This window comes from Triturus cristatus, chromosome 5_1 (genome assembly GCF_964204655.1).
Source record: "Triturus cristatus chromosome 5_1, aTriCri1.1, whole genome shotgun sequence".
NCBI lineage: Eukaryota > Metazoa > Chordata > Amphibia > Caudata > Salamandridae > Triturus > Triturus cristatus.
The window spans coordinates 697,291,330-697,308,293 of NC_140587.1; the positions used below are offsets into that span (position 1 = coordinate 697,291,330).

Here is a 16,964-nt window from a genome sequence, read left to right on the forward strand (position 1 = left end):
AAGAGATCCGCTGCACTCCCTAGTTGCATCCGCCGCTGTTTCCGAGCGGATTTGTGCTTCTGTCGACCTGGTTTCACAGCCGCGCGCTGAAAATGGCGGCCCCGTCGGAGGTGTGAGCCGAAGTGGAGGGCCCTGGGCGCCAATGCAGCCTCACCCAGGGGCCCTCTGTGGCGACGGCAACGGCTGACTCCATCTGCGGTCCAGTGGTGTGACCGGAATTCAGACCGGGGAGGATCGGAGCTGACTGCGGCCCCGGGCTGTGGGGCTGACCCGGCCGTCTGTGGTGCACACCGGAGAGCGGAGCCTGTGACCGACTGCTAGCCCAGAGGAGATCCGGCTCATCGGCATTTGCCTACGGTGAGTCGCGGCGCCTCGGCTGCCGCTGTCAGGCAGCGGCGGGGAGTGATAGACAGAGGCCGGGCCTGCCACTGTGCTCGCGGCCTGCGCTGCCCTGTGGGCCCTGGGTGCTGGAGTGGTAGGCCTGGCCAGCGGGGCGGGCTGCCGAGACTGGGCGGTGACGGGCTGGGGGGACGAGCCGGGAGGCCTTGGGTTGCCGCTGGACATCAGACCTGGTGTCCCCCCCCCCCCCCCCCCCTCTTCACCAACCTCCTCATCCTCCCCTGGTGGGCCTGGGCCTGCTTTCTGGGCTGCCTGAGGTCCCACGAGGCGCCTCCTTCTGCCTTCATTGACTGGATTGTCCTGCGCTGGGCCCGCTGCCGGGAGGGCCTGGGGTGAGGGCGGCCTCCTGGCGTTGTCCTACTGGTGGAAGCGCCCTTGTTCTCCCTGCGGTGGGGGGTACGGCCACCATATCGGGTGGCGAGGTGAGGAGGTGACCTGGTGCCCCCGCTCCCCCCCCCCCCCTCCTCTCCGCCAACCTCCTAATCCTCCCCTTGTGGGCCGGGCCTGCCTTCCGGACGGCCTGAGGTCCCGTGAGGCGCCTCCCTCTGCCACAGTTGCCTGGACTGTCCTGGGCCTGCTTCTGCGGGTCGCTGCGTCCCTTACTCCGGAGTGAAGTTTAGACCTGGGGCCTCACGTGAATCTGGCGTGTGGGGTTGGGGGTGGGGTCCGGCCACCACGTCGGGTGTCGGTGCAGTGGTGAAGCGTTGGTGCCCTCCCACCCCCCTCCTCTTCAGCCTTACCTGGCGCCCGTGCTGGGGGGCGGCTAGTGCGGTGAACGCCCGGACCAACCTGATTGCCACCTCTGCGGCGGTGAGCGCCTGGGCCTGAGAGGTGACTGCCAGAGTCGGTGGACCCCCTATCCCCCTCCCCCAGCAGGCCCGGTGACCATACCTGCCTCCATTGGACTGTCCGGCCCCTGGTGACGATGGGCAGGACTCGCGCACCGTAGACCCCGGTTCCCCCCACTGAAACGAAAATGGACCAATTCACCACGGCGGACCGAGATCCAGGTGGGGGAACGCCTGCCACGCCGGGGGTCACAGGGGGCGATCTCTCCACCATCCTTCAGGCGATCAGCACGTTTCAGGCCTCTGTGGAGGGCAAGATTGGCGAGGTGAGGGTAGATGTGTGTCTCATCCACCAAGACCTGCGCAATGCAACGGCATGCATCACGGAGACGGAATCCCATATTTCCACCGCAGAAGATGACATTGGCCAGCTTAAGATCCAGGTGGCCCGCCTTCAGACTCAGACCTCGGAGCTCCACCGAAGGGCAGAAGATGCCGAAAATAGATCGCGGAGGAACAACATCCGCCTTATTGGCTTTCCCGGGGGAGTGGAGCAGGGGCACGCCGCCACGTTCGTAGAGACCTGTGTACGCTCATGGATCCCTAAGGAGAGCCTCTCACCCTGGTTTGCAATTGAACGGGCCCACCGCTCCTTGGCTCCCAAACCACCACCTGGAGCTCCCGCCCGTCCCATAATCCTAAGGGTCTTTAATTTCTGGGACAGGGACGCTATCCTTCGGGCCGCCAGGATGCAGGGACCCCTGCAATTCCAAAACAATAAAATCATGGTCTTCCCGGATTACTCCCAGGGGGTGCAGACCCAATGCCGCTCCTATGATGAAGTCAAACAGAAGCTCTGCTCCATGGGTCTCTGCTACGGCCTCCTCTTCCCGGCTCGGCTCAAGGTTATCTTCCAAGACAAGACATTCTTCTTCGACAGCCCCCGGGCGGCCTGGACCTGGCTCACGGAGAAGCGACCCCTTCTGATGGGGCCGGACCCCTTTTCCGCCCGGCAGGGCCCCCCACAGCCGCACCCAACCTTGCCTAAGCCCCAGCGACGCTGGACCAGGTCCCGCAAGAAAAGCGACCATCGGAGGACGGCCTCTCGATCGCCCGGCGCGTCTTTGCTGCATCCTCCTTCCCACACTCCTACTCTGAAGTCCACCTACCCCAGCCCGACTACTTCATTGATCGATCTGAGTGGTATTCCTGAGCCCTCCGAGACCCTGCGCCACACCGTGTCAGACTCTGACCTAGCCCCGAGATTCGTAGACCCAGTGATGATGGAAACGCTTGAGGGGGGCCACGCCCCAGGAACTTTATTTCTCGCCCCGGAAGCATGTGCAGGGTATCAGGTCTCGAAGATCCGGCAGCAGGGCGGCTTGTCTTACCGTTGCCCTGTCCTGGTGCCTTACATTCCACCTCAACTCAGGACTTGCTTAACGTTCCGAATGCATAGTTGACCTGACTGTATTGACAGCTGTTGACGAATCTTTATCCGGTTACATGGAGGGGGGTCCATCTTTGCCATGCTCTTGTTTCGCTAATCGTTTTATCTTAGCATTTAGCCTCATTGTGGGGTTGTTGGTTTGATTTGTTTCTCTTTTCTGGGCGACAGATGCATCCTCTTCAGAAGTATAGAGTTGGGGGATTTGGGGGGTTGGGGGAGGGGGGAAGACCGTTGTCTCCCACCAGTTTGTTGTTTTTGACCGCCTACGGGCCGCTGTCCCCAGCATTATTCGGTAGCTCCACACACCTATTCACCTTTGGCGCTGACACGAGACTCATCGGACCACACACCTTTTACTCCGCGGCTTGGACCCTGCCCCGTCGTCTCCCATGGGACCCGGGCCTCTTTGCGCTTGCACCCGCACATCCACACACCGCTCACCTTGATGGCGTCCACCTTCAATAGGGCCCTCCACATCCTCTCCTGGAATGTTAAAGGCCTACTTGACCGTATTAGGCGTACTGCGGTCCTTCGTAGCGCCCACCGCCATGCGTCTGACATCCTGTTTCTGCAAGAAACACGCCTCCTGGGCTCACACTGCACCTTCCTTGCTCGATATGGGTTTGACAGGGTCTGGCACTCTGGTTCTCTGGTTTTACACGGGGTTCCCGGGGGGTTGCCATACTACTGCGGCAGGGACTTCCCTTCACCCTGGCCTGAGTCGAGACGGACACCCAAGGTCGCCATGTGGCCCTGACGGGTACAATCGAGGGGCAACCACTCAATCTCTTGTGTACATACATTCCCCCTGCCACTATGGCCTCTGCCCTTCACCACCTCACATCGATAATCTCTTCCTTCCCTCCGGGTCTGACGGTAGTTGGGGGTGACTTTAACGCTGTCCTACAACTTTCGCGCGACACAACAGGTACTCCGTCGGCCTCCCGCCTAGCCTCTGCAAAACGCGTATCTGATTGGTCCTCTGCCCTGGGTCTCTACGATGCTTGGAGGGTGTGGAACCCTCATACGGAACAATACACCCATACTTTCGGCAGCCCACCACACCCACGCCCGTATTGACCTGTTCCTACTGCCTGCCACAGACTGTCAACTATAGTCCGGGGTCAATGTATTACCTAGGAATATCTCTGATCACTCCCCTGTCTTCCTCCGTCTGGGGACCACCTCTCACGGCACCCGCACGGTATGGCGGATGAACGCTTGGTTCCTGCAAGACGCCGACTTTGTTGCGTCCCTCGGGTGGGAAATGGAGCTCTATTTCTCTACCAACACGGGTTCGGTCTCCTCACCGGGAACATTGTGGGAGGATGGCACGGCCGTACTACGGGGTGTGGCTAGAGGTCTGGTCCACGCGAAGCGCATTGAGCAGTCTGCTCGGCTCGCGCTGCTGGAGGCCCAGGCGGCGCAGCTGGAGGAAGCCCAGGCCGTCAGCGACAGTGAGGACTCCGCTCGGCAGCTCAGGCTGCTCCGCGAGGAGATATGCCAGATCTCGCTAGAGTCTGCTAAAATGCTATGGTGCTCCTCTGTGGTGCGCGTGTATGGCTGGGGCGATAAGAATGGCCAACTGCTGCTCAATTTAGTGTCCTACCCCAGAGCCAACCGTATTATTCCGGAGATCCAGGCCGAGACCGGGGCTCACCATGTCACAGCTCAGGTCATCGCTCAAACATTCGCTAGTTTTTATGCGACCCGGTACGCGGCCCGACCTCCACGGACCTCCTTGGCGGACTTGCTGGCCCAGGCCGGAACCCACCTGCTCTGCCTCTCTCAGACGGCCTCAGAGGCTCTTGACCTCCCCTTTACTCCAGAAGAGATACACAGGGCCATCTCGGTGTTGCGCCCCGGCAAGACACCCGGGCCCAACGGCTACCCCCAAGAATATTATGCAGCTTTTCGCGACACACTGGTTCCCCACTTAACGGCCCTATTAAAGCACGTAGTGGATATGGGACCCCTCCGGTCAGAGACGTACGTGGCCACTATTGTAGTCATCCCAAAGACACAGCCGCCTTCCCTTGACTGCACGGATTACCGCCCTTTTTCCCTCATTAACACGGAAGTCAAACTCTTTGCCACTGTGCTGGCCCAATGGCTCCGTCCTCACCTGCATGACCTGGTTCACCCAGACCAGTGAGGTTTTATGCCAGCCCGGAGTTCCCGGCATTGCATATGCCGCCTCCACCTCGCACACCGCCACCACCTTACCCCGTACCTGGCATTGTTTTTTATAGACTTTGAAAAAGCATTCGACACGGTGGATTTGCGTTATCTCGACGAGGTGTTGGAGAGGATGGGTTTTGGTTCCCCCTTCTGGCGTCTTATCCAGGTCCTCTACTCTACTCCTTGGGCACGGGTCCTCATTAACGGTGTGCTGTCTGAGACGTTCCCCATCCAGAGGGGCACTCGCCAGGGCTGCCTGCTCTCACCGCTTCTATTCGCTCTGGCGATGGAGCCCCTGGCTTCCCTCATTCGTCAGGACCCCCTCATCTGGGGCTGGGCCTGGGATCCAAGTCACACCGACAAGATAGCCCTGTACGCCGATGACGTCCTTTTGTTCTTGGCAGATCCGGAGAATTCTGGCCCGCGATGCTTGGCCATTCTCAGCATTTGAACGGGTCTCCGGCCTCAGGCTCAACACGGCAAAGTCCACGCTGGTTCCCCTGCACCCCTCCCGGGCGTGCTTTGACTGGCAATCAACTATTCCCCTGCGCAGGCAATCGTTTAAGTAATTGGGTGTGTGGAGCGCCCTCCTCCCGGAGCTTGAGAGGGCCCTGAACATCACGCCCTTGGTCGCCAGAGCCAAGGCGGACCTTAGGAAATGGCAATCCCTCCCTCTAAAACCCCTAGGTCGGAGTACCCTCTTCAAAATGATGGTTCTCCCCCGTTTCCTGTACATCTTACAAAATACCACCACCCATCTCCCCGGTAGTTGGTTTCGGGAAATAGACGGCGTCATCACTCGGTTTCTATGGAGAGGCGGGAGGCCGCGAATGTCCCTAGCACATTGTCGTATTCCTCCCTACGACGGGGGCATGGGGGTCACTATTCTTCACCTCTACTACTTGGCTACATGGCTAATCATGATTCACGACTGGTTCGCGGGCGGCTGGTCCGACCCCGCGTACTGGGTGGAACTCCGGTCGATGGACTTTACGCACATTCAAGCATACCTATATGGGAGCCCAGTGCCACGGCATCTTCCCCCCCCCCCCTGTCACTAGGGTGGTGCTTATGGACTGGCACACAGCCCTACGCCATGTACGGTGGGACCGGAAACTCACCAGGCAGATGCCCTTGTGGAGCAGGGCATGGTTGGGGGGGTCTCATCTCCAAGGTCTTCGCCGATGGGATCTTGTCGGGATCGCGTTATTAGGGGACGTCTGGGTGGGGGACCATATCAGATCCTTTGCAGACCTACAACAGCGTCACTTCCTCCTTCCATCCCAATTCTACAAATACCTGCAGCTCAGACATGCCCTCCACAAGCGCATCCCCTCCCCCACTGTCCTTCCGGAATTCAGCCCCTTGGAGGCCCAGGTGATGATGGGGCACCTTGGCAAAGGCGGGGTGTCACGGATATACCGATCCCTGGTGAACAATGACCCACTGCGTCTGATCCGGGGGGTGTTCGACAGCCTAGATGGGTCCCGGGCAGATAGGCGCCTCCCAGGAACAGCGGTTGCAGTGGCAAAGCACGATATAGCAACGCTATGGTCCCAGCCTAAACCTCCGACTGTGAGGCAGTTGAGGCGTAGGGTGGACTGGTGTGGCGCCCAGGAGGAACCCCTCTTCGAGGCCCGAGGCTGTCCTGAACTTTTTGGCAAAATATGGGGCAAGTGGTTTAACTTGCTGCCCGCTTGAGAGGTCCGAGTCTGTTGGAGAACTATTTACTGATAAGCAAATGTTATATTCACTTCACCAGTGCTCTTTGAGTCTGTCAGCTTGCCTTGATTGTAATTCACCCCGATGATGAAATGTTTGATTTGCTATCGCTGTATTGTTGACCTGAAAATGCAATAAAGTTGATTATCAAAAAAAAAAAGCGGGTACTGTAAACTGGTTTTACTCTATTGGAAGAGTTTATTCTGTACTCTGGCGAGCAATACACCACAGAGTATTAAAATTATCTACTAAGAACAGTGTGTACTCTATGCAACACTTGTCAAAAAGACATTATTCACTTAAAATAACAAGGTCTGAAAGTGCTAAAGATTATACTATCTGCAGCCTTCATACTGTGGCAAAAACTTTACAGATAGGCCACCCTCTAAAGCAAAAGAAGCACATGTGTACATAGGTTAGTACCTGGTGCACACAGCCTTCTATGTCAATCTTTGACAATTCTGACTAATAACGCAAGTCTATTTACAATAATTAGTATGTAGTACATAATCTTGTGTGTAACATGCTGAACACAAGTCGTCAACTATCACATGCACACAGAGTTTCTCTTCAGTGCAAAGATTAATAACCTTATGTTCCTGAAGAGTGGTTCAGAATCAATATGTCGCATGTAGTTAAGCAGAGAGTTCCATAGTTTGGACACCACAGCCGTAAAAGATCTGCCGCCTAGCCGAGCTTTCCTAACTCGTGGGGTGCAAAGCAGGTTTTGTAAATTGGACCTCAGTGAATGATTCTGCTTATAAGGGCGTAGCCGTTGTTTCAGGTAACTGGGACAATTGCCATGGATTGACTGGAATGCTAGGGTTAAGGCTTTAAACTTGATTCTTTTAACCACCGGCAGCCAGCGCAGTTCTTTGATATGCGGAGAGATGTGATGACGAAATGGAACACATCTAATCAGTCTCGCAGCCGCATTCTGCACCATCTGTAGTCTTTTGACTAGGTACGCTGGTAAGCTCAAGTAAAGGCCATTTGCATAGTCCAGCCTAGATGTTACAGTGTCATGGACTATGACCCGGCGGGATTTCTCAGGCAACAGATGTAAAAATTTCCGCAAAACAGGAGGCTGTCACCTGCTGCATTTGTGCTGAAAAAGAGAGATCTGCCTCCCACTTTTCTCCCAGATTTTTAACCGTGCCTGCTGGAGTGGGCGGTGAGCCCATTTCCACCGGCCACCATAAATCCGATGCTGGTGGCTGGTTCTTGCCGAAGAACACCACTTCCATTTTCTCAGCATTGAGTTTGAGTTTGTTATTCATCCAAAAGGCAATGTCTTTCAGACAGCCCTTGAAGCACTTAAAGGAGTCCTCAGACTGATCTTTAAAGGAAAACATCAGCTGGGTGTCATCGGCGAATGAAATTGCCTTCACACCCCAGTTAGCTATAAGTGAGAACAGTAGGGCCAGATAGATATTAAAATGAAGCGGGCTCAGTGCCGACCCCTGAGGAACCCCACACCATAAATGCTTACGATCGGACTGATGTGGTTGTAAAGCAACCCTTTGTGTGCGATTGTTAAGGAATGACTTCAGCCAGGCAAGGACCGTTCCCCCAATGCCGATGTCCTGGAGTCGTTAAACCAGTATTAAATGGTCAACTGTATCGAATGCCGCTGATAAATCCAGGAGCACCAGCATAGCTGATGCCTCTGAACCTACCACCATCCTCACTGATTCTGCCACCTCTAACAGAGCTGGCTCAGTGCTAAAACCAGCACGAAAACCAGATTGAGTATAATGCAGAATGCTGTGGTTCTCGATGAAATTTGCCAGTTGTCTCTAGCACTTTTGCTGGCACTGGTAACAAAGAGATAGGTCTATAGTTGTTCAGTTCCCCATGGATCAACATTAGGTTTTTTCTTAAGTGGCAGGAGTGTAGCATGCTTCCTATCTATAACATATAAGAGTGGATGTCAGCATTACAGAGAGACCTTGTGAAGATTTGTTCAGCTATGAACTATTCAAGGTGTGCGGATTCACTTTCATGCTGTTGAAAACAACATCTTGATTGTGACTTTGTGTTTAATGGGTGGGGTGGGTCTACACTCCGAGGCTATTGTAAAATCTTTTAAATAAGCAGGCCTGTACTGCAGTGGTTTACCTTTCCTTTGTATTACTCAACTGTGGAATGTATTATATTGGTTCTTTGTGTAACGTATGATTTTTGAATTGTTACGTTTTTTTTTAAATTATCACAACCTACATCAAACTGGAAAATGGCAATGTGTTTACCAGATTAGTGTTCCTTAAGATTGACCAATGTCTACCTTTTAATTATTTTCTCTAGAGGAGCCACATTACTTGTCGTCTCAGTCTTATATGGCAGACAGCAGTCTGAGTGAAGAAATGAGTCAGTTTGATTTCTCAACTGGTGTCCAAAGCTTTTCGTATAGCTCACAGGACCCCGCAGCTCAGCCAGCTCACAGTAAGAAAAAGGTATGTGTTGATCTCCTTTAATCTGTGTGGGCTATTTAAAGAGTGCAAAAACCGGGGGTGATAAAATAATAGGCATCAATAGGCATTTATTCCAATTCAAAGAAATTCCTCTATCTAACCACAGACTCCTCAACGTTCAGTTGAGTGAACTTTTGATGTATGCTTCTGCTAGCAGGTTCCACACCTTTTCAATATCCACACACACAAAGCTGTTTCAGAAGAATTAGCAGTAGCTCTCCAGCACCAGGAATTAGCATTCAAATCCGCTTCAGCATCTGGTACCACCCAGGACATATTACCGGAGCCATGTGGTGCTACCTCAACGCCATGATGTCAGAGCGCTTTTTATCTGCACTGTTTACCGCAGCTCCAAAGTGGCTTTTCATGGAACATTTTCACAAAACTTCCAAATGAAGTGCAGTGCTAGGTAGGCAGAATGTCACCATTTAAGAAGTCACGGTTCAAGCCCAGTTGCTCCTACAATGGACAGATGTCCTTTTTGGACCCTCACAAGGTTTTCTTGTGACATTTAGACGAAAAACTCAATGTCTGGTGGCCATTTTGCCAGAAAGGAGCGAAAGGCAAAGTAGTTCATGTTTCCAATGCACTCCAGATTTGGCCCATTTGCTTTCCAGCTAGACAAGCATTTCAAGATAGTCACCCTTTTCCAAATCAAAACAAAATAAGAGGAAATGCAAAAAGAGGTGTTGGCGAAACATCTTAATGCCTAGGTACCTTTCCAGCTCCAGAACTAGCTCTCCATGATGATCCCTGCCATCAGTGATGGAGTGAGCAAGAGTTAGTTGGCATCATCCTGGATGAGCAACCATCCCTGGCGCTGGGCCTAGCTCTGATGCTGTTTCCTGCTTAGACTTTGAGCCCTCCTCCAGCATACCCTCAGTTTCTCGTGCTTACCCACCACAGGTCATAGCTTTCACACAGATTATGCTGGTGCTCTTCTGGGCTCCTCGGTTCCCACTCGCTTGGCTTCGGGCCCTACAAACCAAAGAACCATTGGGGCCTCGAATTGATAAGTGGTTGGAAGGTCCTTTCCAGATGCCAGTCGACTCATCCTCAGGGCACTCCACTGGCCGCAGCTGGCGCTGCATCATCAACCAGAATCCTGCCAGTAGTTCCTCCACCAACACTAAGAAAGGCTCCAACTCTGGCACAGATTCAGGTTTTCAAACAAAGACCATACTAATCAGCTTAGGTAAGACAACTGTAGAGGTTAGTGGAGAAGGCCCAGTCTAGGGACGAGTCTCAGTCCAGACCATTGCCGAAAGATGAGTACTGGCAAAAGATGGACAACATTTTCAGAACGGACGTAGATCACATTCAGATGCCTCAGACTATACAGCACAATGATGAAGACAACAGTGAGGCAGCCCGTTTGCTCTCTCCCACCAACAGCTCATTATTTGTCCCTTCAAAATGTGACTGACTGGGACACACCTTTCTTAAGCTTGAATGCCCTTCAGGGCTGCCCTTTGCAGAGGTAGCATCAATTCTGAAAATTCATTACTGGGGCAGCAGAGGTGCTGGAATTACCTCTACCAATGAATGAAAATGAAACAAATCTCCTTACGGCAATCCTTTAGCCTGCGTTTGCATCCTCGAAACCCTTGCTCCCATTTAACGAGGCACTGATGGAGGCTATTAGGGCACTCTGGGCCAAACCTTCTTTGGTTTTGGTGGTGAGCCAACAGAGATCGCCTGTATCTAGTCTTTTGAAACTTAGGGCTTCTCAACTTCTCACCCATTGCCAAAATGCCTTGTGGTGCAGTCATCACACTTTACAAAACAGATCCCAGGTTCTGCCCAAATGCACCTTGGAACTGGTAATGTAAGAAATTGGAGGCAATGGCAAAGAAAGCATTCTCCTGAGAGAGTGAGGAGCGCAGATCCATGAACTCCTTATGCTTACTTAACTGGTATACACTTGCGCTGTGGGATCTAGGGCTGATACTGGAGCTGAGTCTCCCGGACTACTTCAAAGACAACTTCTCAGAGATACTCCGAGATGAGCAGGATGCTATGAAGCAAGTCTGGACACCATGGATTTAGTTGCCAAGGCCTTTCATTCCTCTTTAGCTATAAAAAACAGACCTGGCTTCACTCAATTGGTTCACATGTGGCCTGTGTGGGGAAGGAAATCACACCATCTGGAGGCCTAGCTGGCCATCATGTTGACCAGTGGACCCTACACATTAGAGAAAGGGGCCATGACCTTCCCTTCCAACAATCCCCCTGCCCATTGTTCCCCAAGTTCTCTCTTACCACTCATACGAAAACATCTTCATTCTCTAGCAGGACATGATGGCTTTGGAAAAAAGGGCAGTGGAGTTGGCCGTATAACAGGAGATTGGGCAGGCATATTACACCCATTCTTTGAAAAAACGGATGTTTCATTAACAGAAACGCTGTGCCAAAGAAGAATGGATCAGTCTCTCTCAACAAACTTTTCATCCATTAACAGAAAGTCCTCAGTAATCAACAATAACCGATGGACAAAAGCATAAACATACAAAGCCTTTAGTTATTTGCAGATTCTTCAGCTTGAGAATTATTCTTCCAGTATTTATAGTTTGCAAACACCTGTACAATTATACACATTTGCAAATCTTTTGGCCAGACAGCACAGTGGTCTGCATCTAATTCACGTCCTCCGGGTCTTGAACTCCTTCCTTCACAAGGAGCAGTTCAAGATGCTGTTCCTTGTTCAGTTAATGTTGGCAATAGACTTACAAGATATGATGGTGTCCCTCGACTTGCAGGTTGTGCACTTCATTGTACTGATCTTGTAGTTGCACAGGAAGTACCTGTGTTACAAGGTAAGTTGCATCCAGTATGTGTTTGAGGTCATTCAGTTTGGATTAACATCAGTACTAAGGGTCTTCATATCTGTGCGCGTAAGGGATCTCCGTTTTCCCGTGCCTGTGTGATTGGTTGCTCAAGACAGGCTCACTGCAGCTGGTGTCAGAGCAACTGAACACCACATAACTCCTGCTGCTCAACCTGGGTTCCTCTGTCAAGCTACCCAAGTCGCACCCCTTGTTCACAGGGGCAGTATTGGACACTTCGTCTTCCAGAGCCTTCCCCTCTTTCCAGAGTATTCGGGTTCTGTACCTCCTGGTACTCATGGCTTCCTGTAAACTGTTAGACAGACAGACAGACAGACGCACTCACTCACTCACTCTCTTCCTCTTCCTCTTCTTCTCCCTAGTGTTGCCTCTGTCTCAAATGTTTCTGAAATTGGGTTCATCTGATGGATATAGTCAAGATTGCCCCCAGAACCTACAACACATCTCCAGGGGTGGTTAGTAGAGGAGAACCTGTTTTGTGAAAAGTCCTTTTGCCCACCACCAGCGGTCGCTACAGAGGTGACGGATGCCTCCACCTTAAAGTGAGATTCGTAGCTGGGGGAGTTGCTGATCGAAGGCCTATGGTCTACATATCAACTTGCTCAAACTGTTCGGTGATGTTTTCTGGCTCTGAATGCCTTTTTGCCAGTTGTTTTTGGCCAGTCTGTTCAGATGAACAACACAATGGCGATGTGGTGTATGAACAACCAGGATGGGATAGGCTATCTCCTTCTATAGTGGGAAACGCTGACACTGTGGACCTGGGCTCAGACATATGGGATTCTCACTGGTTGCCAACCAGCAGGCTGGCTCTTTGAATTCAAGAGTTAACAGCCTGAGACTGTGTCATCGAGCTGACCATAAGTGGTGTCTCCACCCTGAGGTGGTACAGATTATCTTTGCCCTTGGGGGCCAACACCCTACTGGGGCGCGGGGGTCCATGCGACCCCTGCCAATTATTTTATTTGCCCCAGTGAGGTGGTGGTCCCGGGGGCTTCTAGAAGCCCAGGAGGGGGGTCCATGCGCCCCCCCTCCTTTATTAAAAACAAAGCCTCAGGGAGGCGGTGGTCCCCGGGGCTTCTAGAAGTCCAGGATGGGGTCTGCACTGCCCCCCCCCCCTTATTATTTAAAAAGAAAGAGCCGGGTGTAGTGGTGCCCAGGGCTCAAAGATCCTGGGGGTGGGGGGGTCCCTGTGTGTCCCCCTCCTTTTTCTATGAAATGCCCCCAAGACCTGGCCCACTTGGGGGACCTTTTGAAAACAAGTGCGGAGCCTATGCTTGTTATTCTTTTAAAGCTTTTTTTAAGCTTTTTTGTCCTGCCGGGGTCCCTCTGGGACCCCAAAACTTGGTGGTTAAGGTATTCCTACCCTGCCCTGTTTTCTTTTTTTTCCATGTTTTTTTTTTCCATGTTTTTTTGGTACTCAGCTGAAGCGAAGTCCGAAGATGGCTGCCAACACTTCCTGGTTGAAGTGTTGGCAAACAATCTGAGCTCTGCATTTCCCTGCACAAGCTTGTTATTATTTGTGAAGTCGTTGCGATCCCACATAATCAAATTTGTATTTCTTTTCATTTCTCAACCTACTGACCAGATTTACACCAAATAACTGAAAGCATGATCTGCGTAACCAAATCTACCTTTCTGCCAAATTTGGTGTTATTCTGGCCAGCAGTTCAGGCTGTAGTCATGATTAAAACTCCTATGTGAATTACCATGGGATACTCACTTTTTATGGATCCAGAACTCCATGATGGCGATGATCGAGATGACGATTCACGACTTTACGAGGAAGAAATCGGTTTTTAGATCTTCAAGATGCCTGTGGGCTTGATACGTGCTCTGACATCACGGCCTGAACTCTCCCCCTATCCCTTCCACAGAAGAGTTAGCATCTTTTGCAATGGTAGTTAGAAGGGCTATGGAAGTCCAACTGTCATCAGTAGAGGTAAAATCTAATGTTCTGCAGACTGGGCATACTTTTTCTGAGGCACTCCTCCCATTCAACGACGCTCTAATAAATACTTAAATGAGCATATCGGTCAAGCCTGGATCTTTCCTGTCTGTGAATAAGCAAATTTCCAAATGGTACAGACCTGCTCCAAGGGACCCATCTTCCCTCCTCCAGCACCCTACTTCCAACAGTGTTATGGTGCAAGCTTCCACGAGCAGGCTGAACCCTAACTCTTTACCTAGAAAGTTCCCAGATAGGGAATCTAACCACATGGAGCCCTTTGCAAGGAGATTGTTCTCATCTGCCGGCCTAGCCCTCAAATTAGTCTACTCCAGGCGCCTCTGAGAACATTACTCGCATGCTTTATGGGACATGGTAAGTGAAATCTTATCTGTGCTTCCTGTTGAGTTTCATGCCAATTTGGTAGCTTAAATTGTACAAGACACTGCAAAGTACGTCATCAGATAGGGGCTGACACCACCAAGTGCCTGGATATAGTATTTGGTAACAGCATGGTGCTTCACGACAATGCCTGGATCAGATCCACAGGCTTCTTCAGTGACATCCAGGCATCACTGATGGACATGTCATTTGATGAAACACGCCTCTTTAGAGACAAAGCCGATTTGGCAGAAAGCGGAACAGCAGCACGCTTCCTTGGGCTTTCAATGCCGTGTGGCAGTATCCCCAACAGGACTGTGCTCTTCAAGGGGCATCCAGTAGCTGCATTGTCAAGACCTCTCAATGCTTTTCAGGTAGAGGTCGGGGAACAGGTGGACAACATCCAGGCCCTCAGCGGCATTACAATACCCAGTCAACCACCCTCACCCCTCCCCAGTTGAAATGTCCAAACTCCTTTAGCTTGTCCTTCTCTGGCATATTCTCACTCTGTTGGACATAAGATATGTTATTACCTCCATGGGTGGCAAAGCGTCACATTGAATAGACGGGTGCTTCAAATTGTTCAGGTTGAATATGGCCTACCTTCCTGGTCCACCCCTCCTCTATACACCACAGCGACTCCTGGAGGACCACTAGTATGTTCTCCAAAGGGAAGTCCAGGCCCTTTTGGGCAAGGATGCCGTTGAGAGGTTGCTGACATCAGAAATAGGGATTAGATGCTACTCCTGTTATTTTCTGGTGCTAAAGAAGAACCGAGGACTTATATTTTAGATCTTTGCCCACTGAACTTCTTCCTGAAAAATGACAAGTTCAAATGCCTTCTCCAAATGAGAGGAACCGGGAGCTTTTTAAGCAGGTCCTGCACACGTACTCCCAACCGACGACTTGGTATAATCGATCGGTGTGCAGTTCCTAAGTGTAAGTGTGAGTGTTCAGGTCTGTGAAAAAAGTGCCCTCACACTCCCTAAACCTATTTTAATACCACATTGCACTCACTACACTACTTATTCCACATACCCACACGCACCAAACGGTTTCACCAAAGAGATCTCTGCCAAAGAGACCTGAACACGCCCACTTACACTTAGGAACTGCACACCGATCGATTATACCTAGTCCTCGGTTGGGAGCGTCTATCTGATCACCTGTCCAAGTCTACTTAAATACGTGGGGATGACAACACGTCCTGCAAAAACCAGAATAACGGAATACAAGAGTAACATTGGATGCAAGAAAACAAACTCCAAGATGTGTGCCCATTATACTACAATGAGTCACACCGTCAATGACTTACACTGGACTATCCTGGAATCCCATCCCCAAATAAGCAAGGAAGCCCTCTTTAGGAAGGAGCAAAACTGGGTGTTTTAGCTCTCCTCCCACATTACAGGGCTCAATGATGATATCCCCTGGGGTGAGCTAGACTAATCAGAGCATCAATATGCTTTACTGATGCCTGCCCAACCAGACTGAGTGGAGCCCACACATATTCAGACGGGACTAGAAAGAACCAAATGTCCAATTAGATCCCCTTACGCACTTCGGTAAAAACATGGCACAGAAGCAACACCGCACAAGGGCAACAGGAATAGTTGAGGGGACACACACATCTGAAAGAAACACATAGTGATAGATTCCTTACCTTAGAATATCCCCAGGCGTCAGACTGGATCCGGAAAGTTTTCATCAGCAGTACCCCTGAATGTCGGTAGGTGGCGTCGTGCGGCTCCACGTCCGTCGTTGGCGTCGTGGTCGCCGAGATGACGTCACGGGCGCTACGTCAGTTCTTTCTTTTTCCGCGCCAGCAAGCGCAGATCCGGGAAGAGCACGTACCCTTAGTCATTTTTTGACTAACTTTTTGAGGCTTTTTGTCTCAATTTTTTCATCGAGTCTTCGACTCCTGGTGCAGTTAGGATGCCCGGTTTTAAGTCCTGCGAGAGCTGTCACCGCATGATGTCGGTGACGGATCCGCACCGAGTGTGTCTTTTCTGTCTGGGGCGCGACCTCGACCCCAAGTCTTGCCCCGTCTGCCGGGCAATGGCGCCGAAGTCTTTGCGGGAGCGGTCCCGAAAGCTGCTGGAGGCCCGGCAGTTGGCTCCACGCCGTTCAAGGTTCTGGTCCCGCGGGAGGTCGAGGGACTGTGCGCGGAGTCATCATCATCGGTCTTCCGGTTCAAAGTCTTCCCACTCTGGGTCTGGTAAGGCAAAGCACAAGAAGTTGAAAGAGGCATCATCGTTCTCCGACTTCCCGTCGCCGGTTGCGCGACGCAGCTGAGGGTGCGGGTGGTGCCTCCCCCGCGGCTCCGGCGGAGCCTGTGGTGTCGCCGCCGGCCTTCCTGCCCTTTCCGGGTCCGTCGGCAACTCCAGCCCAGATACAGGAATTCCTGTTGGCCATGGCTCGCCTATTTGACCTGTTGGGTCCTGCTGGTGCGCCTTCGGGCCCCGCGGTCCCGACTGGGGGTCCTCGCATTCCATCACCGGCGGCTCCGGCCCCAGCGTCGCTGCCGGCTTCGGCCACAGCACCGCATGACGTTCGTGGATCCAGGCATGGATCCCGGTCGACGCGGGTTGACCTTATAACGCCTCCACTGACGTCAACCCCGCCGGCACCACTTCCGACGTCGCCCGCTCCTCGGGACGACGTCGACCCCAGTTTCAGCCCTGAAGGAGACGAGGCGTTGGGCCGGCGTCGATCGATGCCGTTCTCGAAGCCGCTCGGGGATTTCTATCCCCATGTCCCTGATTCCTATATTCG

At 52.2% G+C, this 16,964-nt stretch overlaps 1 protein-coding gene across 3 annotated transcripts in view; it reads left to right on the forward strand.

The window, feature by feature from the left end:
• PRKDC (protein kinase, DNA-activated, catalytic subunit) overlaps nucleotides 1-16,964 on the forward strand; it is a 2,754,228-nt gene that overhangs the window by 1,189,032 nt on the left and 1,548,232 nt on the right. For all 3 annotated transcript variants that reach the window (XM_085605657.1, XM_085605658.1, XM_085605659.1), the window contains one exon: nucleotides 8,848-8,996. In XM_085605657.1, the coding sequence (XP_085461783.1) occupies nucleotides 8,848-8,996 (149 nt within the window). The remainder of the gene's footprint in view (nucleotides 1-8,847; nucleotides 8,997-16,964) is intronic.